General features: G+C 47.3%; 1 protein-coding gene across 7 annotated transcripts in view; it reads right to left on the bottom strand.

The window, feature by feature from the left end:
- The window catches only part of LOC142001007 (tyrosine-protein phosphatase non-receptor type 11-like), a 113,883-nt gene that overhangs the window by 25,956 nt on the left and 61,032 nt on the right, over window positions 1-26,895 (bottom strand). For all 7 annotated transcript variants that reach the window (XM_074975808.1, XM_074975809.1, XM_074975810.1 and 4 more), the window contains exon 2: window positions 17,812-17,934. In XM_074975808.1, coding sequence (XP_074831909.1) covers window positions 17,812-17,934 — 123 coding nt within the window. The remainder of the gene's footprint in view (window positions 1-17,811; window positions 17,935-26,895) is intronic.

Raw genomic sequence — 26,895 nt, 5'->3', positions numbered from 1 at the left:
TACAGCATCCCTACGGCAGCAGGGCAAACTGGTACTGCGCTGCTGGAAGATGGGGCTGGGACTCATACTTCTTAGTCTTGTAACTCACCCTGACAGCTGCACCAGTACAAGCTTGTTTTCTCAGCAGGCCTCTGACACGATGTTGCAGCCGAAAGTGGCGTCAATTGAGAAGCTCCCTTGCCAATTCATCTAGTCTAGACAAGCCCTTGCAGCAGCACCAGGAGGCTGAGTTTTCCTTGAGGGACTGCTCCCAGTTATTCTGAACGCACTCACTCATCACTTTGAATCAGAAGATACAGGGTACCAAGAGCTGATCTGCTGTGAACCTGCGCAAGCATTTCTGTGATGGACTGCGACGTCTCCTGTCAGCAATGAAGTGGAACAAGTGTGGCTGCAGCTAAGTGACCTTGCACCAATTAGTGATCTTGCCTGTTTTGCTGGCCATTTTTGGGCCTAGATTTGGGTGCTCAGGTGGGCTTCCAGTCTGCAATTGCTCCACCAGCTGACAACACAATCACTTCCGCACCTGGGCAGCGTGACATCAAAAGGGAGGCTGGCGGCATCGCTGTGGCAGAAATCAAACGAGGACCAGCAGTCTGACTCGGAGTGCTACCTACACTGAATTCAATCAGCGCCTGCATTAACAATGGAATAGCGCGACTGGCCAAGCAAGTAGAATTAGTGAAAGCATCTCTCCTTCCGGCCCATTGCAGCGTGCAATACCCATAGCTGCACCAGCCAATCCTTTTATACCAATAAGCGTTAAGCGCCCTCAACACTGCTGAATCCTGGGTGATCTGTGGCAAAGTTCCAGCATCCAAAAGTGCAGCAGTTGCCCTATGTTCTCCAGCCGCCAACCCTCCTCAGGGGCTTGCCAGCCAGATGCGTTAGGCCAGACTTACCCTGGTAGAAACCAGCATAAGGTTCACAGGGACGTTCCACATTTATTATGGAGCTATGTCCGTGTGCCGGTGAGTTCCGGCCTATTTACCTTCAATTTTGCTACAGAAGGAGCTGTCATTTCTGCAGCTAATAAGCAAACTGCCACGAACTCACCAGGCGTTCACCAGTGAAGCTGGAAAAGCTCCACCTGGAGTCAATGGAGCAGACATAGGCCAATGCCTGGTGCTTTTGAGAATCCATCCTACATGCCTGTCAAATTTTTGGCACAGCAGTAGATACAAACCCTCTCTGGAGGGGCTGGTGCCACAGGCAGGGAGCCACAGTACGTCACATATAGTAAACAGAGAAGCACAGTGGTGTACTGAATGGGACCACTGGTTCCTGTAGTCCATGGTTTCCCAAACTGGGGGGCATGAAGAAATTCCGGGGGGGGAGGGATGAGGCAACCCAGCCCCCCCCGCATTATTCTCCCCACCTGAAGAAAGAGCAGGCCTTTGCTTCTGGCTCTCAGCCCCTGCCATTTTACATGGGTTACCCGACGCAGCTGCTATAAGAACCAGGCAGCCAGCGGAGACCCCTGTGGAGCTAGCTGCCTCCTGCAAAGGTGATTGAACATGGGTTGGAGCGGGAGGGAGGAGGAGGAGGGGGTTAGATGTGAGGCTGCGGAGGGGGTAAGAGCGAGGGCTAGTGGTGCCTGGCTTTGTGGGAGAGGAAGGGCTCAGGTGGGTGGCTTGCAGGGCTGGTGGGGCTTGGGCGGTCAGGCTGGCACGTGGGTGGCTGGCCCTGGCAGCACGGGGCAGCTTGGGCTGGCAGACAGGCAGCTGGCCCCAGCAGTGTGGGGCTCAGGCAGCTGGCACATGGCTGGGGTGGGTGGCTGGTGGGCAGGCAGCTGGTTCTGACAGTGCGGGGCTTGGAGAGGGGGGCGGCTCCAGCGGGCAACTCTAGCAGCGCAGATCTCAGGTGGGTGGGTGGCTTGTGTAGGCAGCTCTGGCAGCTGGCACACGATTCAGGCACCCAGCCACCTGGGGCTGCACCAGGCACTCCCAAGGGACCAAGAAAAAAAAACTATTTAAAATAACATTTTTATATCAAGTTTGTGTGGTTATTTTAAATTACGAATTAATTTTTTGTTAAAAGGGGGAGTTGGATGATGGTAAAAAAAAAAGAGGTGGGGGCCGTCATGGTTTCTCAGAAATCGAAAGGGGGCATGATGTCGGAAAGTTTGGGCCCCACCACTCTAGTCAGACCTCCTGTCTCCTACATTTTACCCAGATACCCCATAGCCTGAGCACAATAACTTTGGTGTAACTAAAGCATTTCAGTCCTCTCCAAATGAAATTGTCATGTGCCCCAGGCAGACCAGATGAGATTGCTATGAAATGTCTGGTGTTTCTGTGTAGTTACTGGAACATGGTTAACACCTGCCTGTATTACAGCTGTAACTCCTGGGGTCTGGCCTAGTTGTAATACACGCAGATGTAAAAGCTTCAGAGCATTTGGAACTGGGGGGTTAAGTTCCGTGCATCGTAAGAAAAATGGAAGCCAGCTACGAAACGCCGCTCCCGACCTAGGGTCACAGATGACAAACCTGCTCTCAGAAGCTGCTGTTGCTGACACGCTAAGAAAGGCTTTCAAAGGAACTCTGGGCCAGCTGTTCAAAAGAGAGAGAAAATCTTTGCAGAGCCTGCCTCCGGTTGTGGCGGCTCAGACCTTCAAAAAAACCCTGACCATGGTCAGGGATCACAGAACACTAGAACGGGAAGGGATCTCAAGAGGTCATCAATTCCAGTCCCCTACCCTCACAGCAGGACCACAGACAATCTATATCATCCCTGTTAGATGTTTATCCAGCCTGTTAAATATTTCCTGTGATGGAGATTCTACAACCCCTCTAGGCAATTTATTCCAGTAATTAACCACCCTGAGAGTTAGGAAATTTTTCCTAATGTCCAACCTAAACCTTCCTTGCTGCAATTTAAGCCCAATGTTTCTTGTTGTATCCTCAGAGGCCAAGGAGAATTTTTCTCCCTCCTCTGTGTAACATACTCTGCTTGTAACAAAACCAGTCAGCAGTCATGTAGCACTTTAAAGACTAACAAAATGATTTATTAGGTGATGAACTTTCGTGGAACAGACCCACTTCTTCAGATCGATAGAATTTCCAGTCCAGATCCAGTTATACAGTACAGAGATCCAAAAACATTGCAATAAAAACTAGCAAACCAAATACATGAACTGCAGGTGGGGGATGAGGGGTGGGAGATGTTGTGTGTCTTGTAGTTCATTATGACTCCTTTCTGCACTACTCCTTGGCCATGTCTACACTCAAAAATAAGTGTGAAGTTGCTAAATTCGAAGTTGTGCATCTACATACGCCCCACTTTGAAGTTCAACTTCCAAGCAGGGCACTACTGCATTCCCAGGAATGGAGTAAAGACTTCAAACTTGTTCGAAGTAAAGGAAAATGTGTGTAGACTCTCTGTAGGCAACTTCAAAGTAGTAGTAATTAACTTCGAAATTAGTTCCTAGCACATAGACGCTCCTTGCTAGGAAATTAGGTGTTCCTCCTTAAGTGGAGCACTTCGCATTTGTCCTTATTGACCTTCATCCCACTTCACTAAGACCATTTCTCCAGCTTGTCCAGATAATTTTGAATTCTGACCTTATCCTCCAAAGCACTTGCAATATCTCCCAGCTTGGGATCCTATGCAAATAGTCATCTTGGCCACACACTGGAAACATTGGTACTGAGATTGGCGGAGAGTGAGAGCGACTGTTAAAGTCAGACCTTATTGCCCCTTGTGCAAAGTGAGTTTGTGCACTTCTCAAAAGGGGCTGAGAGGAATAAAGCTCTAGGCTATGCTTCCTGAGATTACAGGACAGCTGCGTAACCTGCAGAGAACGAACATGCCTCTTCTACAACCTTAGCTGAGGGTGTGCTTTTAGCTCAACTGTAGTTGCTCATGCACTAAGCTCTACAGGTCCTAGGTTCGAGTCTGCTGTGGGCACTTACAGCTGCACAGAAGTTTTCCTCTAAATCTGGCAGCATCATTACTAAACCAATCACAGCTGGCAGATTAAGATCACCAGCTGTCTCATGCCGGATGCTGGTCACGAAGAGCCCTTTGCTCAGCACAGAACACACTGGATGGAAACCACATCTTTGCCACTTGGATAGAGGTTCTAAAGTTTCCTTCATTCTGTTGCTCCCTCCCCAAGCCCATTAAAAACCTACAAAGCCTCAGTTCACTGAATTCCCGCCCAGCCAAAAGGCTGCTAGCACTGCATGGGTGCAAAGGGGAAATGGACAATCAGGACCCTTTATTCGGACAGACCTTGAGGTCACGTTTAACACAAAGGGCATTGAAGGATTTTAATCTTTCCCTCTTTTGCAACTCTGAAACCGCTCAGTGAGACTTTTATACTATGCAGTACATCCACCCCCACCACCACCACCAGGACTGACGCAACACTTGGCATGATGAGAAAAAGAGCAAAGCAGCAATATGCAAGCAGGGTTTCCTCTGATTTTTAGCATCCCTGGGCAGAATAAATTTTATCATCTGCACTGAGGCATGTGGAGATGTGCACCAATAGAAACACACGCTGCTGGCTGTGGGCGCTCTGTTAATCAGCTGGGCAGCACCTGGATCTCTCCTGGGCAGGCAGCCAACCAAATACTCAGCTTACAGGGAACACTGCATGCAAGGCACTGCGGCTGTGGCATTGCTACTGCTGGTTAACCATGTGGATACAGCGCTGCATCCTTAAGCTAGAACAGTTTGCTAGCAGGAGCCAGCTTCTCTGAAGAGTTGAGACTCAGCACGTTCAAAATCCTTTGAGCCAGATGGTGCACCCATTCCAAGCATCTCTCATGAGCAACACCAATATTCTCTATTACAATGGTGTACCTAGAAGTCCCATTAGAGATTGAGCACTGCCATGCTAGGAATGGCAATAACAAAGATCAGCGAGGTAGCTGAGTTAGTCTGTAACTTCAGAAACAATGACATGTCCTGTGGCACCTTACAGGCCAACAGATATTTTGCAGCATAAGTTTTCGTGGGCAAAGACCCGCTTCGTCAGAGAAACAGATGCTCAGTCCCTGCCCTGGAGGGTTTACAGCTGATTTAGAAGAAGAGAGAAAAGAAGATCTTTTGTATGTATAAGTCTATTCTACAAGTGAACTACCCCAGCACAAGGGGATTAATTGACTTGTGTAAGGCCACAAGGGGGGGGGGGGGGGAAGGGGGGGAAAAAAAAAAAAAAAAAAAAAAATCAGTGACAGAGCCAGGATTCAAAACAAGATCTCCTGAATCCAGTGCCTTGGGCACACTTCCTTTCTTAATACTTGTATCACCAGCAATGATGAAGTGGGGAGGCAGCAACCCAGAAGCAATTTGGTAAAACTCACTATGGGCGGTCAAAATGGCTACGTCTACACGTGCATGCTACAATCGAAATAGCTTATTTCGATGTAGTGACATCGAAAATAGCGTCTACACGTCCTCCAGGGCTGGCAACGTCAACATTCAGCGTCGACGTTGGGCAGCACCACATCGAAATAGGCGCTGCGAGGGAACGTCTACACGCCAAAGTAGCACACTTCGAAATAATGGTGCCAGGAACAGCTGCAGACAGGGTCACATGGTGGACTCAACAGCAAGCCGCTCCCTTAAAGGGCCCCTCCCAGACACACTTGCACTAAACAGCACAAGATCCACAGAGCCAACAACTAGTTGTAGACCCTGTGCATGCAGCATGGATCCCCAGCTGCAGCAGCAGCAGCCAGAAGCCCTGGGCTAAGGGCTGCTGCACACGGTGACCATAGAGCCCCGCAGGGGCTGGAGAGAGCGCGTCTCTCAACCCCTCAGCTGATGGCCGCCATGGAGGACCCCGCTATTTTGATGTTGCGGGACGCGGATCGTCTACACGTTCCCTACTTCGACGTTGAATGTCGAAGTAGGGCGCTATTCCCATCCCCTCATGGGGTTAGCGACTTCGACGTCTCGGCACCTAACATCAAAGTTAACTTTGAAATAGCGCCCAACACATGTAGCCGTGACGGGCGCTATTTCGAAGTTGGCGCTGCTACTTCGAAGTAGCGTGCACGTGTAGACGCAGCTAATGTTTTGCATGAGCTAAGCGCCCACTCCACCTGCCGACAGCCCCAAACCGAACCACAGCCCTTTTCCTGGTGGTTGAAAAATATTTGGAATTTACTTTATTATTCTCCTCTATGGAGAAGTTGTTCTGTAATTGGCCCAGTTGAGAACAGACCCTCAAGGCTTCCTGGAATCCTAATGAGACTCTTCTGGCAGATTTCTAGGCCAAAGTCATTCAGTTTGGCGTGTGTCTGGCTCGGATTGTTTTGGCACCAAAGGCAGAAGAACTGGTCTACGAGCCACACTTGATTGATATCCCTCAATGCATTTTGGTCATGTGTTTCATTGGGCAGAGCCACAAGAGACAGCCCAAAGCTTATCAGGCAACCTGTGACCCCACTTGACAAACTGCAAGAACAAACAAACAGCCAAAATGTGGTCTATGCATAACAGGAAAAGCCTCCCACATATTTTAGAAACTTGGTTGAACACTTGTTCAGATGGTAGCCCAGGTTCTCAGCAAAATGCTCAGTTCTCTACCATTGCACCAGGCCTCAGAGTGGTGAATGTTCTCTTGCACCTTGGGGCTTAGACCCAAATGGATGGACAGAAGTTAGAGAACTAAACGGCTCCAGGATGGACTTGAGCATGTTCATCCAGCTGCCTAATATTCAATCCCAGGTCAGGGTGTCAAGGCCAGAACTTTACACTCTCCAATATCCCAAGGACCTGCGTGAAGCCAGCTAACAGCTTCGGCCCTGCTCCTCGTCGGGAAAGCATTCACAATACGGCAACTTAGCTGAGATCCCAAGGATCAAAAGGGCGTGGAGAGTGACTTAGTCTCTGACCCTAGAATCTCTCTCTCCAGAAAAGGTTCAAAGCACATGAGCCTCTACCAGCTGCTTCACCTGGTTTGTTTAAAGATTTTCCATTATTCCCTAGGTTGTCAAGATGGCATCTTGATATCACCCACACTAGTATCACTGGTAGAGGCAGAAACCTTTCGTGGCCCAGGCTACAGAGAAATCTCCAGCGGTGAAGCACCTCGCAGACCACAAGAGAGCAACCCAGGTGCTCCTCTGCCATGATGCAGTGTGGCATGGCTTCACCTGGCAGCATAAGCTGGGGTGGGCACCTCTCTAGCCATCACCACAGAGTCATTCTGGAATGGGTGCCAATGGTTCAATCAATGCAGGCTCCCGTGGGGATGGCAGAAGGGTAGCTGTGAGTTCTCCCATTCCCCCAACCCACCACTCCCAAGATTTCTCTGCAATGGAGAAGCGAGTGTCCCCCGCCCAGGGGAAAACCCAGTCTGTCATTTGAATTCACTTTGTAGGGCGCAGGGTTCCTCTCTAATTCTTTCCATCCATGAGCAGAATAAATTTTATGATGTGCACCACCCTAGAGACAAACGCTGCTGGCTGTGAGTGCTCTGCACCTGAATCTCTCCTGAGCAGTTGCCCAAGCACGCAGCTTACAGGGAACGCCAGGAAGGTGCTGGAAAGGGAAAAGAATAAATCACCAGGGCAGCACCGCATGCATCATCTGTGGACTCAGAATGGCACACAGAGATCAAGAGAATCTAGGCAATTAGGCATCTCCCTGGCTGGCAGTGGTCTCTCCGTGGGGTTTGGGTGGTGTAGATGGCAGGCTTGTGCTTTTTCCCCACCCCAAACAAAACAAGTTCCCGGCCTGTAGGCCCAAAGCAACACACTTCTTTGACTTTGCTGGTCAAGCCAGATTAGGAAAGAACAAAATCAACAATCCGAAGGAGGCATGGGGCCAAGGCTTCAGGCAAACCACAGCTCCCAGTCAGACTTGTAAAACAAGAGATAGTAGCAAACAAAATTTGCTTACGGCCAAATTCTCTGATGGCGACTCTCCACCAAGTTTGTGGCAGTTACATGCATGGAGAATTTGGCACTTTGTATATAAAAACCCTGTTTTGTCTTTTTCTGTTGTCAGGAGAGAAACCCACAACAGGAGAAAGAGTCTTGTGATTAACGTGGCTTGACTGAGGCTTAGAACAGATGAAAAACAGCAAAAAGTCCTGTGGCACCTTATAGACTAACAGATATTTTGGAGCATAAGCTTTCATGGGTAAAGACCTGCTTCATCAGATGCGTGATTGCATCTGAAGAAGCAGGTCTTTGCCCATGAAAGCTTATGCTCCAAAATATCTGTTAGTCTATAAGATGCCACAGGACTTCTTGTTTTGAAGATACAGACTAACTCGGCTACCTCTCAGATACTTCAGAACAGACGGTTTCTCATCCCAGCTCTGACATGGACATGCATTCCGACCCTGGGCACGTCTTTCAGTTCCCTAAGTGTAAAGTGAAAATAATGGTCCTTTATCTGGCCCGTGCGAACTGTAAACTCTTTGAAGCTGGGACTGCCTCTCACTAAGCATGCATACAGGAGGAGGAGTGATATGAGATGGAAACTCTAGGTAGTAACATACCAAGCTACAAAAGCAACTGCAATTTACAGAAGTTTTTTCCAAGACTCTTGAGTTCCCATTTCAGGTACCTATCATAGGATCATAGAACAGTAGAGCTAGAAGAGACCTAAAAAAGCCATCGAGTCCAGCCCTCTGCTCTACTTCTTTCTTCTTTGTTCCAAGTACAATTGTGCAAACAGCATCTCATTAGTGCCCATTATCCGAGAGGTAGATTTGAACCTTCAGCGTGCATATGTATATTAGAGATTCTAGGCTTTTACAGGTTGAACCTCTCTCCTCTGGCATTCTCTCATCCAGCAAACTCCATAATCTGCATGATTTAGTTAGCTGGACAACCACTCCTCATGGGTGTGGCCAAGTTTCCCATGGCCCCAAAGTTTGTTTACACCCACTAGTCCTAGTTCTCAGTGTTCTGTGCTGTTGTTTAGCTGTAATTTACTCCCTAAGTATCTTCTAAAAGCCCAGTAAGCAGTGGGAGTGTTGGTAATGTATTAGAAAATAGTGACCTTCTGTTGTCCAGCAAATTCTCTGGCCCAGCACGGGTCAGGCCCCAAGGGTGCCAGGCAACTGAAGTTTAAATATGTAAAATACAGGTTGATCAGCCAAACACCAGATGTGGAATGTTTTACAGCCTTTTGCAGGAAGGAAGGAAGAAGGAATAACTAAAAAATATCTAGTGTCTCAGTCTTATGTATCTGATTTGTCAGTTTTTATTTCAATTTTTTTTGGACTTCTGTGCTATATAAAACTGTCACTCTGTACTGGAAATGCTATAGATTTGAAGAAGTGGGTCTGTTCCATGAAAGCTCATCACCTAATAAGTTATTTTGTTAGTCTTTAAAGTGCTACATGATGCTTTTTTTTTTTTCTAAAAAAAAAAAAAAAAAAAAAAGAATACAGCCTACATGGCTACCTCTCTCTTACTACCAATAACAGTGTTCTCCAGATGTGCTAATAGGGACATCACTAAGGGAGAGAGCAGTATTCTTGTAAGATTTCATTACCCAGAAACATTTTCTATTGTATCTGCCAAACCAAAATAAGATTTGTTCCCATAAAATATGACCTATTTACCTAGTTAAGAGGGTCTCTATTGGGTGGCTTGAACAGATCTGTGTTATTGTAATGGCCTAAGGCCAGCTGCAGCTCAGGAAACTTTCAGAATACTGGTTCCCCTTGTTTACAGAGCAGACTGATTCTGTATATTCACCCTTGCTTTTCTCAGAGGTGATTCTAAATATTTGGATGCGTTAAAAGGCCAGAGAGATGGCTCTAAACACGCACCATCAAGCCTTCTCTGTTAACACGAGTGGATAACAGGTCAGGGAGTGACACTGGGATACTTTTCCTGTTCAACCTCCATCATGTCACCTAGGTATGAGGCTAGTTCTGTTACAAGTCAGCATTGAGCTTTATAAGATTGGGTAGCAGAACCCTAATTAGCAGCTTGTCCTTCCTTTGAACTGATAACAGGAGTTGTGATTAAGAGTGACAAAAAAAAGTCAAGTTTTTAGGGTATTTTTAGAACTTCTAATCAAGACTGCAATATGCAAATATCCTCTATGCAAATCAGCTTTAAGACAACTGGCTAAACACCCTCCAATGTCACCCCTCCCCCCCACATTCTATAACTACCCTTCAAACTAAATTCAGTTTTACTTTTACATTACAGATTGAATTTTAAGACACAAAATGTTTCCCAAAGATCCCAGTCTCTGCCGCCTTTGTATGCAATTTTAATAAAGCCAAAATGTTTAACTTATTGCCTATGGAAAAAAAGTTTCCACTTCTCTTACCCAACATCAACCAGCTCCTGAAAGCAAAATTCAGCACTAAGTATCCCCACTATCATCAGAGGTGTAGCCCTGTTAGTTTGTAGCTTCGAGAACAAGAAGTAGTCTTGTGGCACCTTATAGACTAACAGATATTTTGGAGCATAAGCTTTCGTGGGCAAAGACCCACTTCATCAGATGGCATCTTGTTTATCCCACTGTTGTGTCAACAGTAGCCTTTTTATCTCTATCCCAGCAGCATCTACATACCCGAACAGAGACCAGGATCATGCAGAGCTACACCCTGTACAGACACAGGATAGAACTCGTAAGAAACGGCTGTATATTGCCACCGCCTTAATGTGAGTGTGAGTATTCCAGTCACTGCTGCATTTGTTCAGTTCAAGCTGCACGATCCTTCCCGTTCTATGCTCAAACATTCATGCTTATCTATTATTAAATGTTTTGTGTTCTCACTGATGACATGCAAAGAGCTTGAGACAGAAACTCAGTTAATAAAAAGATCAGCAGGCTGACCCAAGTCAAAAATAAAGACACCTCACGAAAACCAACTCCTGCTCCCACTGAACCAAGATGGGCGTACAGCATCCCAAGCGTGGCGACACGCTAGCAGAAAACTAGCCTACAAGAGGGGCCGAAGGAAGGAAGAGAACACAGGGAGCTATGGAATATTTGGAGACAAATACAAAAACCCATTCAGATTTCTCACTGGTTTGGAAAGAGCTCAACCTGACCTCACTCGGCAGTTCCGGGATTTTCCAAACAACATAAAGAGGGTGTCACTCCATTTCTTCCAGAAATGGAGTTTCTGCAGGCAGGCCTGTCTTTTCCCCCCCGTGTGCCATTAATACAGAACCCTGCGCAGAGTCCTTGCTGCAGGGCAGGAAGCAAATAATCCAGGCTAGGAAGAAAGGAAGAAGTGGGAATTGATGGACATGGCCAGAGGCTGTTGCGAGGGTCCATAAAATAGCTGCTGGCCTCTTGAAAGAGATCTCTGGAGATCCAGGAGATTATGGATCACTTGCTTTGGGATCTGTTCAGCCAGATCTACATCTAACACACCACCTGTTAATTGAGGGATAGAATCCACTCCCACAAGACCCTGACTTTTGGTAGTCATTTGTAGAATTTAATTGGGTTCTGAATATTTTTAATTTTGGTTTTTGGGGTGTTTTTTTTTTTTTTTTGGCTCTCACCCGAAAACAAAATCTCTCCCTTATGAAGACCCTTCCAGGGGCAAGGACAAAGGGGACCTTTGTCCCCTGACACTGGGCCCCTTTGAAGTACTTCAGCAGCTCTGCTCCTGCTGTGCACAGCTGGGAGGGAGCAGCACTCTGGTCTTGGCAGTGCTGAGAGCTGACTGCAATTGGCCCCACCCCTCCCACCTTGCCCCAGGGCCTGGGGTGGCTATTAGCGCTGCTGCCCCCCCACCCCCAAACGCAAGCCTACTCCCGCCTTTCCCCAATTCCTCTCTCTGACACTAGAACTCAAAATAATTCCATTCATGCCCATTGACAAAGGGCGTCTAGTTCCTTGGCCACAAGGAGAGAGGGTTTTGCGTTTGTTACTCTCCAAAGCAAGCAACAATTGCTCTGTTAATCAGCTGGAGAGACCACCTAGGGCTTTCCTGACCACAGGTCAGCCCATGTGCCCTCTTTCAGAAAGGGAGCTGCCTTTTCATGCCTTCTTGGAGAAGCTGAAGGTGGAAGGCTGTGTTACTTTCCCCTGGCTTCTCAGACTATTTGGTTCCTTGAAGAACCCATATTTGCTACGTCCTTTGCAGAACAAAGCAAAGCACAAAAACAAAACCAACAAACAAAAAACAAAGTGTCCAGGAACGAGCATGGCCAAAAGGATACTCCCCAAAGATACAATACCAGCCAGGAATGTTGTGGGGCAGAGAGAAGAGAACAGGAGCCCAGGCAACATAAATAGCTGCACTTCATAATGCACCCGGATTTACATTTTAGACTTCCAATTCACAAGCGCCCACGTGCACATGCTTACACGGCATCCACGCCCCCTATAAAGTGTGCGCTTGTGCAGCCACTCGGGAGAGATTCAAATGCCACCCAGCTAATTAGCAAAGTGCCCACAGCTAGGGGGGTGTTTTTTGTTTTTACTGGTGGTGCACAGCCACACATCTTTGTGCACATGAAAATTTATTCTGCACGTGGATGGCAAAGATGAGAGGGATCAGTTTCAACAGGAGGCAAACAGGCTGAACTGCTTTCCTGAATCACAAAATGCAAATAAGAGAAAGTACCGGCTGCCATGCCCATGGCCCAGTTCGAGCGACACGGTCTGCACTGAAAGGCAGCTGCTAGAAATGAGACGACCATGGAGGCGGGCTGGTTAGAGCCAGGGAGAGGGACGGACAGAAGAACGCTTAAGCATCTGCTGCCTCAAAGATGACACATCGGTTGAAAAATCCAATGCACGGCCTTAGAGGCACTTTCCTGGAAACAGCTGAAGAGTCACAGCCTTTGCTTGTTTCAGACGTTCTGCACCCATCTCACACACCGAGAACATAAATTTCCATTGAATCAAAACGGGTCAGTGGGTTGGGCCCACGCAAAGTAGTTAAATATTAAGACTTCCAGGCAAACTGCAAGTTCTAGGCTTGACACATCTCACCGGCCATGAACAAAGCACCCTGAACCTGTGCTGAGCTACCAACAGCTTGTTTTATCCATTATTTATGGCATGTTGACAGCAAGAGACCACCCAGCTACAGACTCCATTGGGCTACAAATAACGACCAACTGTCCCTGGTCCTGAAGAGTACTAGGAAAGGACCCGCACCTGTAGCAAATACAATAGCTGCCCCAGTGTGAAATAATCATGGATTGGGCTAAACAGCAACACAACGGGATTTCTTCCTCTGGAAAAACATGTTAAAGGTACTTCCCTGAAATCCCAAATCTGCCTCTTCTCCCCACTTCCCACATGCCTGCAAGAACAAGGGATGTAGACGGCCTTATAAACTCAGCTGGAAAGCAGGAGCATCCCTGGGGATGTGGGCCATATATAGGACAGCCCCCTCTCTGCCCCAGGCCTTGTCCCCATCCTACCACCGCCATTCCCCTTCCCACCCCATGTACCCCTTCCAAATCTCACCTCCCCAAGCATCGAGACCTGGGGAATTCCTGGGGGGTCCTGGCGTGGGGCAGCAGGAAGGGTCAGGCCCCCCATACTCACCATAACGGCTTCAAGCAGAGCGATCCAGCAGCCTGCTCCACTGGGAGAGTGGAGTGGGCTGGAGCCAGTGAAGCCAGCCACCTGGCTGGGAGATGGCAGCAGAGCAGAGCAGGCTGCTGAGTTGCTCTGCTTCCCCCAGCTTCCCAGGGAGTGTAGAGTTGCCCAGCTCCTGCTGCTACCCTGCACCAAGCCCCTCCAGGAAACTCCCAGACTGCCTGGGGGCCCGTGGGCTAGGATCAATATGGGAGACCATTCCATCCATATGATGGTTGATGCAACGCCATGGGGCACAGAGCAGCCGCCTTAAACCCTCCTACAGAAGTTCTGCTGGGGAGCTTTGCCCAGCAGTGGCTGTTTTGGGAGAGTTTGCCTCCATTTTAACCATTCTATCATAGCCCATGCCAAGAGCAGAACACAAGGGGATGCAGATTTAAGGGCCAGTTGCATCATCAATCACACTGAGCGGGGTATTGCCAAAGGACCAGCTAAGAATGGAGCCTTGGACAGGCCCTGGAATGGCAGGTGTGTGTAGGTGGAGTGCTGGGAAGGAAAGCTTGAGAAGCCACGGCTGCCTGACTCTCCTGAGATGCTGTCAGTGGTTCGCCTTGAAAAATGAACAAGAAGAACGTTAAGACATTGACTCACCAACTAGGAAAAGAGGCACGAACACCACACAGAGACAAAGCCAGTCTCACACTTCTCTCCCAGTCATCAGCTTGTTCAAGGCAGCTCTGTGTGACTAACTATTTTCCATTCTAATTAGAAACACTTCCTGTCTCTTATTAACTCAACAGCTTCTGAGCACAAAGATTACCAGCAGCATGAACAACTCAAGTCTGGTCCTGAAACTCCCTACCCTGTTGAAAAAGTGAGCTACTTTCTGTCCCATGTTACCCCACTCATCCCCTTGCAATACCAACCTGTGGTCGGAAAAAGTCACAAGTGGTCTGCCCAGCTTGATAACAGACCAATAGTTGCCTGCTTTGGAGTGTAACAAAGGCAAAAGCATCTCTCCCGGTAGGGCCAAGAAACTAGTTGCCCTTCAGAGATCAGCATGAATGGAGAGATTTTGGGTTCCAGTGTCAGGAACAGCGACTCTGGGGGAAGAGGAGATTTTATTTTTGGACCACAGCAAAAACAGAAAACCATCCCACTGGAAATATTCCAAACACTATTAAAAATGTACCAGTGGCTACCAAAAGTCAGGGCACTGGAAGAGGGGATTCAGTACCTCCACATAACAAATCATGCTCACATCCTGTAGCAGCCAAACCCTGCTGGACAGAAAGAACATCTAACCCAGGAGTGCGCAAAGTTGGGGGAGGGCACAGCACAATTGGCTGCTGGTCTCAGGCTCATCCATCTCATTCAAAATGTTGAAATATCAAAACAAAAAGCAGTCAAGTAGCACTTTAAAGACTAGCAAAATAGTTTATTAGGTGAGCTTTCGTGGGACAGACCCACTTCTTCAGACCATAGCCAGACCAGAACAGACTCAATATTGAAGGCACAGAGAACCAAAAACAGTAAGCAAGGAGGACAAATCAGAAAAAGATAATCAAGGTGAGCAAATCAGAGAGTGGAGGGTGTGGGGGGAGGTCAAGAATTAGATTAAGCCAAGTATGCAGACGAGCCCCTGTAGCGACTCAGAAAGTTCCCATCACCATTTAAACCATGCGTTAATGTGCCGAATTTGATGGGAACTTTCTGAGTCGCTATAGGGGCTCCTCTGCATACTTGGCTCAATCTAGTTCTTGACCTTCCCCCCCACCCCTCCACTCTCTGATTTGCTCACCTTGATTATCTTTTTCCGATTTGTCCTCCTTGCTTACTGTTTTTGGTTCTCAGTGTCTTAAATATGGAGTCTGTTCTGGTCTGGCTATGGTCTGAAGAAGTGGGTCTGTCCCACGAAAGCTCACCTAATAAACTATTTTGCTAGTCTTTAAAGTGCTACTTGACTGCTTTTTGTTTTGATAGTGTATAGACTAGCACGGCTTACTCTCTGTTACTATTCAATGTTGAAATATGTTACTGTTTTTATGCCTCTGTATTCACATTAATATATCGGTTAATGATGTTTTTACATTCTACAGACTTATTTTCTTACATGGGCTGAAAGGTTGGTATTTTTCCACCCCAACATGAACTTAACTGAAATTTCATTGGATTACATTGAACAGGTGAGTAGGGGGCTGCTAATTTCAGGGACGAAATGTGGGGCCCAACACAAAAAGTTTGCTCACCCCAACCTAACCAATATATTGTTTGGAATAATCCCCTGCCACAGAGCATAAGCTAATGAGTTGTAAACTGAAAGCTTCCTAAATTAACAGCTATTAAAAAAAACAAACCAACAGATGTCACTAAATTGGTCTCAGGAGAAGAGGTTTGAATGGGGACACAAACACTCGTTTATCATCATGGCTCTGCATTGGTATGACCCAGGAAGGGTTAAAGCTACCGCTGGAACACACCAATTTCAACCTTTAAACCTCACAGATGCAGGAGATCAACATTACTTCTTTGCACGATCAGATAGAGAATAAAAGAGTGGCATCGTGATATTTTCTATGTAAACCCATAGTACGCCCACGCCTTGAATAGTGTGTGCATTTCTGGTCACCTTGAAGAGAAGGGCAACAAAAATGATTAAGGCTATGGAACAGTTTCTATAAACGAGAAGAGATTAAAACACAAGCTAGTCAGCCTGGAAAAGAGATGACTAAGGGCTAATATGACAGAGGTCTATGAAATCATTACTGATGTGGAGAAAGTTAATATGGGCGTGTTATTGGCCTCTTAACACTACACAAGAATCACAGGTCACCGAGTGAATATTAATAGGCAACAGATTTAAAACAAACCACAGGAAGAATTTCACAGGTGGCACAGCTAACTTGCTAGTAGCCAGGGATATTGGGAAAGCTGAGAAACTGCAATTGGATTAAAAAAAGATTTAGTTCAGTTCACCGATGACAAGTTCCTCCAGGTATTTTAGCCAAGTTGGATGTGGACATAGCTACATGCTCTGGAGGTTCCTAGCTCACTGACTGCCAGATGCTAGCTCTGTTGGACAGAGCATGGACTGCTTGATTCTCCTGTTCCGTTCGCTCCCTTTGAAGCCGCTGGCACTGGCTGCTGTTAGAAGACAGGGTACTGGTTTGAATGCACCACGGGTCTGAACGGGTAGGGCCATTCTCATGTTCATCTTCATTCTGACTTCTGCATCAGTGAATATGATCCACTGTTTCTTGGGAGGTTACATTCAAAAGCCAAATCAACATAACCACGAGCTTCACTTCTGTAACTGCTTTCAGGCCAAAAGGACCCCAAAGCCCCGTTAAAGTTAGGTACAGGTAACTGCGCAGAAATGCAGCCAAATGTAGGGGTGAGAGGTCTGCACTCAAGAGCAGTGGCTATGTGTGGGGGTGCCGGGGGTGTTACATACACCCCTGGGGCTCTCCCCCCGCCCCCACAATCATTGTCAGTGCAGCTTCTGGTGAGTGCAGGGACGGTCCTGCCCCTCCCTCAGACCAGCACAGCCCTAGAGAGTGCGGGCTGGAGGAAGACTGCAGTGAGGTGCTCTGGAGGAAGAGGTGAGAGAGGCAGAGCAGGAGGGCAGGACAGGAGCAGATCAGGGAGAGGAGGGGTTAGTGCCCAGGCAGACAAGTGACATCCGAGTGGGGCACCGACCCATCACCGGTCGACACTGCTCTGGACATCTGATGAAGAGATGCTCTCACCCCAAGTCACCTTGAGGTCTGTCCAGGCAGAGCAGAGCAGACCTGGGTTTTCGCAGGTTTCATTCAATCATCTGCCTGTGCATCTAAAATGCTTCTCTCTGCTGGTGCTCTAGGACGCGTGCTGAAGAGGGAACTAGCCAGGGGTTCTGTGCATGTAACCCACACACCTTCTGGCGGTGCTGTGCTGTACTGTTCCACTGAGTTCCAATGTTCCACAGTCCATTCAGAGAGAGAATAACGAGTCTGCTCTTCAGCCTCAGCTATGAGCCAGCTGGGTTTTCGCTCACGCACTAAGGCCCAGTGGTCTCAGCTTCACTTCCGTCCGCAGAGGACAGGGTCTATCAGTTACATACACACAGGGCCCAAGATCTGACATCAAAGGAAAAACTCCCGTTGACATGAACAAGGTTGGGATCAGGTCCATGTACAGGTACCGCAATGCAGCTGGCCGCCCCTCCCCCCGCCTATTTGCTCAAGCCATTGGCAAGGAGATGCCCACTAAAAATCAAGTATTTACCAGGGTGCCTGATGACTCTGGCCAAGGCCTGGAGCTGCCCTGTTCAACCTTCCCCCCAGCCCCATCCCTGCTGGCATTTCCATACCTGACGGAGAGAGTGAAGTCTCCTGGATTGCTTTTGCTAGGCCGGGCCAGGAAGCTCCCATGGACGCCTCTCGTCAGGAGCAACTTCTCTGCTTCGATGCCGTTGATGTTGGGATGAAACCACCTACAACGAAAACACAGGGATGTGAAAAGAAATACTCGGCGAGTACCACCAGGTCAGACAACCGCCTCCCCTGAGGGGTTTAAGACTGGCTTCTCTTCAGCGAGGCCAAGTTGGAAGAACTTGAGAACCACCTGAAAGCAACAAGTCCCTCTATCCCACCCAGGTGCAAGTCTCATATACACAAGCTTCAAAGGACAGGGGTACATTGTCCCAGGGCCCAGAAGAGATTCTCTGCAGCCTCTCATTTCAAAGGCTCTGCCCCGCGTTCTCCCTCCCATCAGTTTGGGTGGGATATCAGCACCACATCTCTCCTCTTTCTTCCATATCTGCTCGGACACAGAAGACTGGAAACATACACGTTAATTGTGTGAGGGAAAGGAAAAGATGCAATGTTGGTACACTTGAACCTCCTTAATCTGGGTGTCCAATCCAGGAATGCCCATGATTCAGACTCCTACATAGCTGGAGGGGCAGGATGTTAACCAAAACAAAATACATGTGAACACATTGCAACAAACCAAAAAGTCTATACACACTGTATAATCTCGCACAAATTAACTTGTATAGTACAATGCTCTGCTGCTTCTCATATTTACTGTCGGTGATTTTCTGCTTAATCACCTACAAACGATGATAAAAATAAAACAGTTTAAATAGTGTATTAAGAATTTATCATATGACATATTACACATGTACAATTCTCTGCAATGGTTTGTACATAGAAAAGCTCTACACGTGGAAGCTGTCTAGCACAGCACTCAGCACCTCACTGGTGCTGGATGAGAGAATTTGCTGGAACACAGGTGGTCAATATTTTCTAGCATACTACCAACCCCTCCATGGCTTACTAGGCTCTGAGAAGACATTTAGGGGTAAATTAGAGCTAAACAACAGCCCAGAGCACTGAGAGCCAGGACCGGTGGCTGGAAACAAACTTTATGGGACCATGAGAAACTTGTGATAGGTGGTCGTCTGGTTAACAAAAATCATGCCAGACCATGGATGTTGCCGGACGAGAGTGTTCTGGATTAGAGAGGTTCAACCTGTAGAAAGAGACTGTCTGCCTTTCATTGTGGCAACACCTATGGTCTGAACCAGCAGTTCCCAATTTTATTTGGCCATGGAAGCCTGTTAAACTCGAAAGAATTTTGCAGAACCCTATTCCCAGGTTCTACCCCCTTTAGCCCCCAAACCCACCTCCCCACATCCCCAGGCTTTACTGGCCTCAGCCCTCAAACCCACCCCCCAGCCCCAGGTTTAATTCCTCTCAGCCCCAAGCCTGTCCCCTCAACCCTAGGCTTTACCCACCTCAGCCCTATACCAGACGCTGGGACTAGGGCTTCCGTGATGCTAACTGCGGCCATGTGTGCCCAGCATAAAGAAGGCTGACGTGGAAGTGTTCAGCTGAGCCACTCCCACCAGAGGGTTGTGGCCGCTCGGGCAGTGGAGTCAGTGAGGGGCTCTCTACTGTTCCCTGCCCTGCCACCGCTAAAATAATAGAACTACTTTCAGTTGGTTTCATGGCCAGATCCCTCCCACTGCCCTACCAGTTGTTAAACCAATTAAATTTAGTTCTACTCTTTCAGTGGCAAAAGGGCACAGAGCCACAGAGGAATTTTCCCACAGAACCCTTATTTTCAGTTCCCAGATCCCCAGGGGTCCACTTGGGAAACACTGGTCCGGAAAATTCTATAATCCAACACAGCCTATTTCCCAAGGTTGCTGGATTCGAAAGGTTCAAGTGTATTTGGAAGCTATAAAGAAAGAGTATATAAAAAAAAAAAAAATGTAATTTCTACCCTCTTCAACCATGTTGAAGGAAATGAACAGAAGTGCTCAGATGACGATGACGACAACGATGACGACGACAACGGAGTTCTGAAGATTAGAGAGGTGTGGGGAAGGGTAAATGGGGCAGGGGGAAAAAATGAAATCAAACATAAAGCTCTTATGGACCAATGGCACACGAAAAAAAAAAAATCAAATCATACTTGCATACCATGCCCTGAGCAATAAACAGGGAGTTCTCTTTTCATCCTCCTAAGATGTAAACAGCTGGAAAAATAACCCTGGTGCTCCAACAGCGATAAATTGATTCCTAACTTATGGGGGCACCAGGCAAGCAGGCCAAAAAGTCAGCTCTGATGTCACTGTTGCCTTCAGTTTGGCCCAATGTAAGACACGGTTTGGTCTGTGCACCTGTGGTATTCGTTTCAGGGTTTGTGTGGGCATCTTAAGATGGGAGTGAGGGGAAAAGCACAAAGGAACAAAAACAACATAGTACCAACATGAAAGCGCTTATGCGACCTCATGGCCAAGGCACCTAGGCCAGAAGCCAAGAGTCAGATCCTCTGAGTTTCTCATGCCGATTCTGCTACCAAAGTGGTCATGGTTAGAGACACGGTAGTGCCCCCGTCCCCTGCCACATCTGGGTCTGCAGCTAGATCAGGGGAAAGGGGGAGACATTTGCCTGTGACTGACTTCAGGACGATGCCCATAAGAAGGGGGGATTTTTAAAAAGAGGAAAAGCTGGTGCTAACTAGGCCAACAAACAGGGTTGCTTTGTTCAGGTCTTCCTGCACTCATCCTGGTTCTGAGAGTGCTGTCCCAGATAAAAGGGCTTGGTGGTCCCAGTTGTTTGCATCCCATATTCAGCAACCCCTTCCATGAGCCCAGACGAGGCTCTTGCCAGTGAGGTACACCACTTAGCAGTGGAGTTAATCACGTGGCGTGTGGATGGAAGGTGCATTTAGCCCTGGGCACAAGTTTCGTTGGCACTGCAACACGGCCGGTGCCCCAGACAGAATGCAATTTTCCAGGCTACAACAATACATTTGTACCTACAGTGTAACAGGCCAACTCAAGAGCTGCAATTAATATTATAGCTGTTATCAGGGACTAAACCAGATAAGGAGATAGAGAGCTCCATCAAGAGCGATTCAATGTCAGCTCTGGATTTCGCTGTTTTAACCCCAAGATGGCAGCCATCCCACAAGCATTGCTTTATAAAAAAATAAAGTATGGAGACCATCAAACACCAGCCAAGTCCTCAGCATCAGCTTATAAAGAAAGAAGAGAACACAGCTTCCCTGAGTCCTATTCAGTGGTGTCACTGATGTTCATGCATGTGTAATGCCAACAGACCAGGGTTGCTGGCCCCAGGGCTAGAACCTGAGAGCACAGGGTCTAAAGTCCTGCACTGTACCACATGAGCTAAAGGCCAGCTGGCTCTCAGCTGAGACTATAGAGCAGAGACTTCACTCACCCCAGATGAGGTCTCAGTGCCTCTGGGTACTACATATGTATATTGCAGGGAGCAGCTGTCCAAGAAAGGTTAGTAAAAAGGAGCTTATTTGGGCACAGGAAACAAAGTTGCATCATCGTGTAGGTTATTTAAATTTAATCTTGGGCTCAGAGTATCAAGTGATCTTCTGATCTCAATGCTCATGGGATCAGTCATCACCAAAATCCTTTGCTGGAACAAGACCTGGGTCCTTTCCCCAGCCCAGCACAAGATAAAGCCCTACCTATACTAGGGCAAACATTTTCCAGAAGTGACCATTTTTGGGTGCTCAGTTGGTCAGGCTTTATACGGGGCTTCACTTTTTAAAGGCACTGAGCCTGCTTTCTAAAAATGAGGCCTCTTTAAGAGCATCTTATGTTGTACGCCTAAAAACTGAACCACCCTAAATCATTAGTCACTTTTTAAATATCTTGACCACGAGTATTAGTACATTAGTTACAAGGTCTTCATTAGCAAGCTCTAACGCACTGTAAAATCCTGCTAAGACAAACCTTTATGCAGGTGAGCGACTATAATATTCCTTGCATTACCCAGAGCACACCATACAGCATGGTGAAATGGTATCCTTCAGGACTTTGCTGTCGCACTAGACCAGAAGAGGAAATACACTCAATGCTCAGAGCTCTGAATAGTTAGGAACTGATCGGTCAATCATACACTTCATCAAGAACTGCAAGTACACAAACAAGCAGAGACCAACCAAAAGCCAGCCAATATTGTACAGCACTGTATTAAATGTTAACTACTAGAAGAAAAAATAAAAGTTTAAAACACAATTTAACATGGCAAGGAAACTTGCTGTGCTTGTTTAATTTAAATTAAGATTGCTATAAGCAGGGTTTTTTCCTTCATTATATTGCAAAACTCTATTATGTCAGTTGTATTGTCAGCTTTTGGAAGAACCACTGCACTGTTTTATTCAGAGTTACGAACATTTCAGAGTTCCAAACAACCTCCATTCCCAGGGTGTTCATAACTCTAAAGTGCTACGGTACTGTGCTCAGACTGCCCTTCCAATGAGGGCTGGATATCTTGGAGCAGACCTCATGTAGGTGGAGAGATCTGCACTACACAAGCCCACCAATGGAGGTGGAAGGGGAAGCACAGGGGGCAACTTTCCCGAGGCCTGTGGTGGCTGGAGCTCAGGGTCCTTTAAATCATCATCACAGCCCTGTGCAGCATACTTCAGGGAGCTGGGAGGGTTCGGGGGGTGGGGGTGGGGGGAAGAGGAGGGATGGGTACAAAATGCTCTGGGCAGCGCTGGGGACCAGCTACCCCAGCTCCACCCCTTCTGCCCGAGGCCCTGCCCCCATCCAGGAGCCCACAGCCAGGCTTCCCCTCTTCCATTTTGCCCATGGGGCCTGGCAACTCTATTGGGCCACCCGGCACCACCACTACAGTGACTCCAGAGCACAAGAGCTGATTTTCAAATCAGCCATTTACAGGGAAATTGGCAACTTCACAGAAGGAGCAAATCTGGGGACAATTCGCACCCTGCAGAAGCCAAGGAGATTTCACCAGCCTGCCTGCCACAGGGGAGTCACCATCATCTCCTTTTCACAGATGGGGAAGTGAAAGGACAGAGAAAGGTTCTTGGCTGAGACTCTTGTGCTAGAGACATGCACACATGCATGCAGACAGCTCAAACAAACAAAACATCTGCTCTGCAATGAGTACTATTTGGTCCCTGAGTGAAATGTGCCTTTCATGGGGGCTCGGGGAAAGGGGCGGGGGGGGGGGAGGGAGGAGAGATACAAAAGTAACTGGTCCAAAACCAAAAATTGCATTTTGAAAACAGAACATGGAGACCAGAATCTCAGCAATTTTAGAAATTCAGACTTCTGAGGCTGAAAGCTGAGATACCCCTTTTACTTTACTGCCAGGTGCAGAAGACAAATACTTAGTATTCTATAAAGCTGCTACAGCCAGAAGAACAACTGGCTCTAATAGAGTTTAATGGAGCACAGGAACAAGGCACAATTGTAGAGTGTCACAGGCAATGTTTTAGCTGAGTGCCTAGTGACAGTAAGGATGGGCTGTGAGCTTTGGGCGTGATTTTTCTCCTCCCTAGCTAAATGCATCACAGGTAATGCCAGGCTGTGGGTCTTTACGTGCATATAAATACAATCCCTGCCAGGGAGGACACCCAGGAACTTCAGTGCGTTCTGACACTATCCTGGAATGCAAGAGATACGGAACTTCAGGGACTGCTCAGATCAGCACTGGGATACAGGCATGATGTGCGGTCATAGTGCCTGTTACTTAAGTTTCACGAGCTCGCATGCACACACGCAGGATCCCAAGAGCAGTAGTTAAACGCTAGCAGATTCTTGGCTATAGCCATATTTTTGAGGTCACAAACCAACTGTATTAAGGTGGTCACTGATGGCAAGAGGCAGAGAGGTGCTGCACCTAGGAAGATTCTTGTGCCCTGGGACAGTAGCTGCTTAATTAAAGGTGGGAAGAGAGAGTGTGAGTGTGAGTAATCTCATTGTTACTATGGGGAATAGCAGGATGGTGGCTTAGGGAGAGAGAGAGAGAGACACAGACAGACCCATTATCCCCTAGCTTTCCAGTCTTTTCCTCTGGCCAATACCTCCTTTGCTGCCCTGGACACAACGTTATGCTCGTGAGTACGTTTCTTTGGCTACTGAATCTCAGAGCAGCGCAGCAAAGAAATGCAGGGCTTCATATGCAGCACTCTGTCCCTTACTCATTCAAAAATAGAACCAGGTCATCAGGAAGAGGGGCCAAGGTTGCACATTGTGGGAGCAGGGGGGAAGAGATTAGATGGCAAATTGTGGGGCAGGGAAGAGATTAGGTTTTGGACTTGTCAGTTTGGATAACAGTTCTCAAAAATTAAGCAGAACCTAAAAGCCAAGACCCTTCCCTAGTCACTCCCACGGCTTGGAAAGATGTCAAGTCAACACAAACATCCAGGCATGCACCCTGCTGTGTTTCATGAACATGAAGCATAAAAACCTAGGTGGTCCTCAAAACAGGGGCAGGAAGGATTAGCTTCCAAATTCAGTAGTGGAAGAATCTCTTCCAAACATTAGTTGGTTTACAGACCCCCACTGCGCACTAAGGGGAAGAAAAACAACTTCCCCCGCAGGTCTTTCCTTCTAAGGGTTATGTGCACAAGGGAACGGCTTGCTGAGAACTGCCTTGGGATAGTTGTTCGGCCCAAAAACAGGACTAAGAGCAGACTTGGAACATGAGACTGTTTCAAGCACAAATGTTTACGACCAGGGTGTCCACAGTCAGTAGTTCCCTTTCCTAAAGGCAAAGTCTGCGTGCAGGACTCTGCAGGTGTAAGAGAAGCTGTGAAAAAACTAAGGACTCACGGGTTCAGTTCAAATATACACTTCAAATCCAATCTTTGCCAGGACCAATACAAATTCCAGTGACTTAATTCCCAGCTATCTAACCTTTTTTGGTCTAATTTTCAGGTTCGAGATTGGCCCAGAAGGGTGGGTGTTCTTGCAATAAACCTCTGCCCTCACAGGAAGTAAGGTGTATTTGAAAGAAGTCTTCTCAATGAGAGAAGACTAAGGCTTGGCCTACACTAGCCCTTACAGTCGACAGCAGATACGCAATTCTTACACTTGCTGGGGGTGCTTGGATGTCCCAGTATTGGCCTTTAGACCACTTACACAAAGAAATAACAAGCTTCCTCTGCAACCACAGCTGAGAGACAACTGGATTATAAATCAGACTGCAGCGGCTCATGCACTAAGCTTCAGAGAGCCCACGTTTGAGTCTGCACAACAGCAGTTACATAAGCACTGAAATAAACAGTTTATGGAGGTTGTGGTATCTCAATCATTGTCTAACCCACTCAAACATCTCCAGATGCCTGTCAGGGTTGGTCTAAATGGTGCTTCATCCTGCTGTGAGTGCAGGCGATTGGACTTGATATCTGGAGCTTCCTTCCATTTGCTAGTATTCTATGAAATCTTAAAAGAAAACTGCTTCTAGTGAGAAGCCCAGCTTAACCTGAGAGCACAAGGTAGTTTCTTTTCCCAAAAAACAGCTCATGACGAGTGGTGCAGGACCAGCTAGTGACTCTTACATGCAGCCTCTGGAGGCTAAACACTGGAAAGCCGCTGCTTTCACAGTAGGAGAGGACATTTCCCTAGTCTATAGTTTGAGACTGTGAAGTTAACACACAGAACAAAAGCTAAAATACAGCAAAAGCTCTGTTATCCAGCACTCAATTAACCAGAGAGCTCAATGAACTGGTATTGCTGGTATCTCCCAATACAAATATTCAGTCTAGTAACTGGAACTAGTACAACTGCGTAACATGCTGGGCAGCATACATTCTGCACTCTACTTTTATGACGTAGAAGATAAGCAAGCAAGCTGAAATAAAAAGCAGCTTCCAGAGTGTGTCATGAGTTCATTGCGGACTCAACCCAATCTACAATGATAACCACTGTTGACGAGGGAGACCGTAGGCACTGCAATTCAAGAGGTGCTGAGGGCTAACTTCCCTAGGCACCATCCCTTCCACACTTGGCCCCACCCCTTCAAGGGGTACAGACCTAGCCCCCTCTCCCACCTTGTATCAGGACCCCCGGTGGCTGTCTGCTCCACTGTCAGCTGCTCTTCAGTGCAGTTCTACTACTGGACTGGTGAGTACCTGTGCACTACTTCATGCGTTATTCATTTTACAGTATTCTAATTCTTTGAAAATTGGTAAAGTATAACACTCTCAACTAACCAAAATATTAGATTAACTGGCACTCCTCCCCATCCTCCCAACACAACAGATAGAGCTTTTATAGAAACTAAAATGTAATGTATTGAAGCCTTCTTTAATTATGAATAAGAGAGAGAGAGAGAGAGAGAGATTGATTTACACTCCCTCGGAACAGAAAGCACAAGATAAAAATAGGACGCTCTTCAAGCAGATCCACTGTTTTAAATTAACATGAACTGTGTATGTGATCCCCCATAAAGTAAAATATGCAACTATTAAATAGTTCTTGTTTTGTAGAACTAGGTCTGCCTTAAAAGAGAGACTTCGACCCTGTCTATGTTACCTGGAAGATCGACCTGCTCAGGGTCAATCTTCTGGAGTTCGATTTGCATGCCTGGTAGAGCTTCATGAAATCGTCCTGTCAGGGGTTGGCAGTTGACACCTGTACTCCTCGCTATTGTGAGGCATAAGGGAGGTCGATGGGAGAAACTCTGTCAAACTTCCTCAGTGAGGACGGCCAAGAAAAGTCAGTTGCAGATAAGTTGATACTAGCTACGCAACTGCCATGGCTAGAACTGTGCACCTGCAGTTGACTTACCTACCTAGCCTAGACCTGGCCTTACTTGATAGAAAGACAGAATGAACACCTGCCATTTTTGTACGGGTAGGAAAGTAGGCTTGCCCCAAGTAGGTGTCAGTTACAAAGGCATGGAAGGTTTCTTCCATGGCCTGCTCAAACTAAAAATACAATTGATATTTACAAAATCCCAAGCTTTCCAGAAACCCAAATATCAACAACAGGAGCTGCCCCAGGAAGTTTGTAAAACAAGACAGGAAACGAGACAAGTTAAACGCAGCACAAGAGCCAGACTCCTGGGAGGAAGTTACTCAGGCCTTTCTGCAAGGAACAGGCATATGAAAGCCTGACTCAGTCTGGACAGGAATTGAC

The sequence above is a fragment of the Carettochelys insculpta genome, chromosome 23 (genome assembly GCF_033958435.1).
Source record: "Carettochelys insculpta isolate YL-2023 chromosome 23, ASM3395843v1, whole genome shotgun sequence".
NCBI lineage: Eukaryota > Metazoa > Chordata > Testudines > Carettochelyidae > Carettochelys > Carettochelys insculpta.
This window is presented reverse-complemented; position numbering and strand designations above follow the sequence as displayed.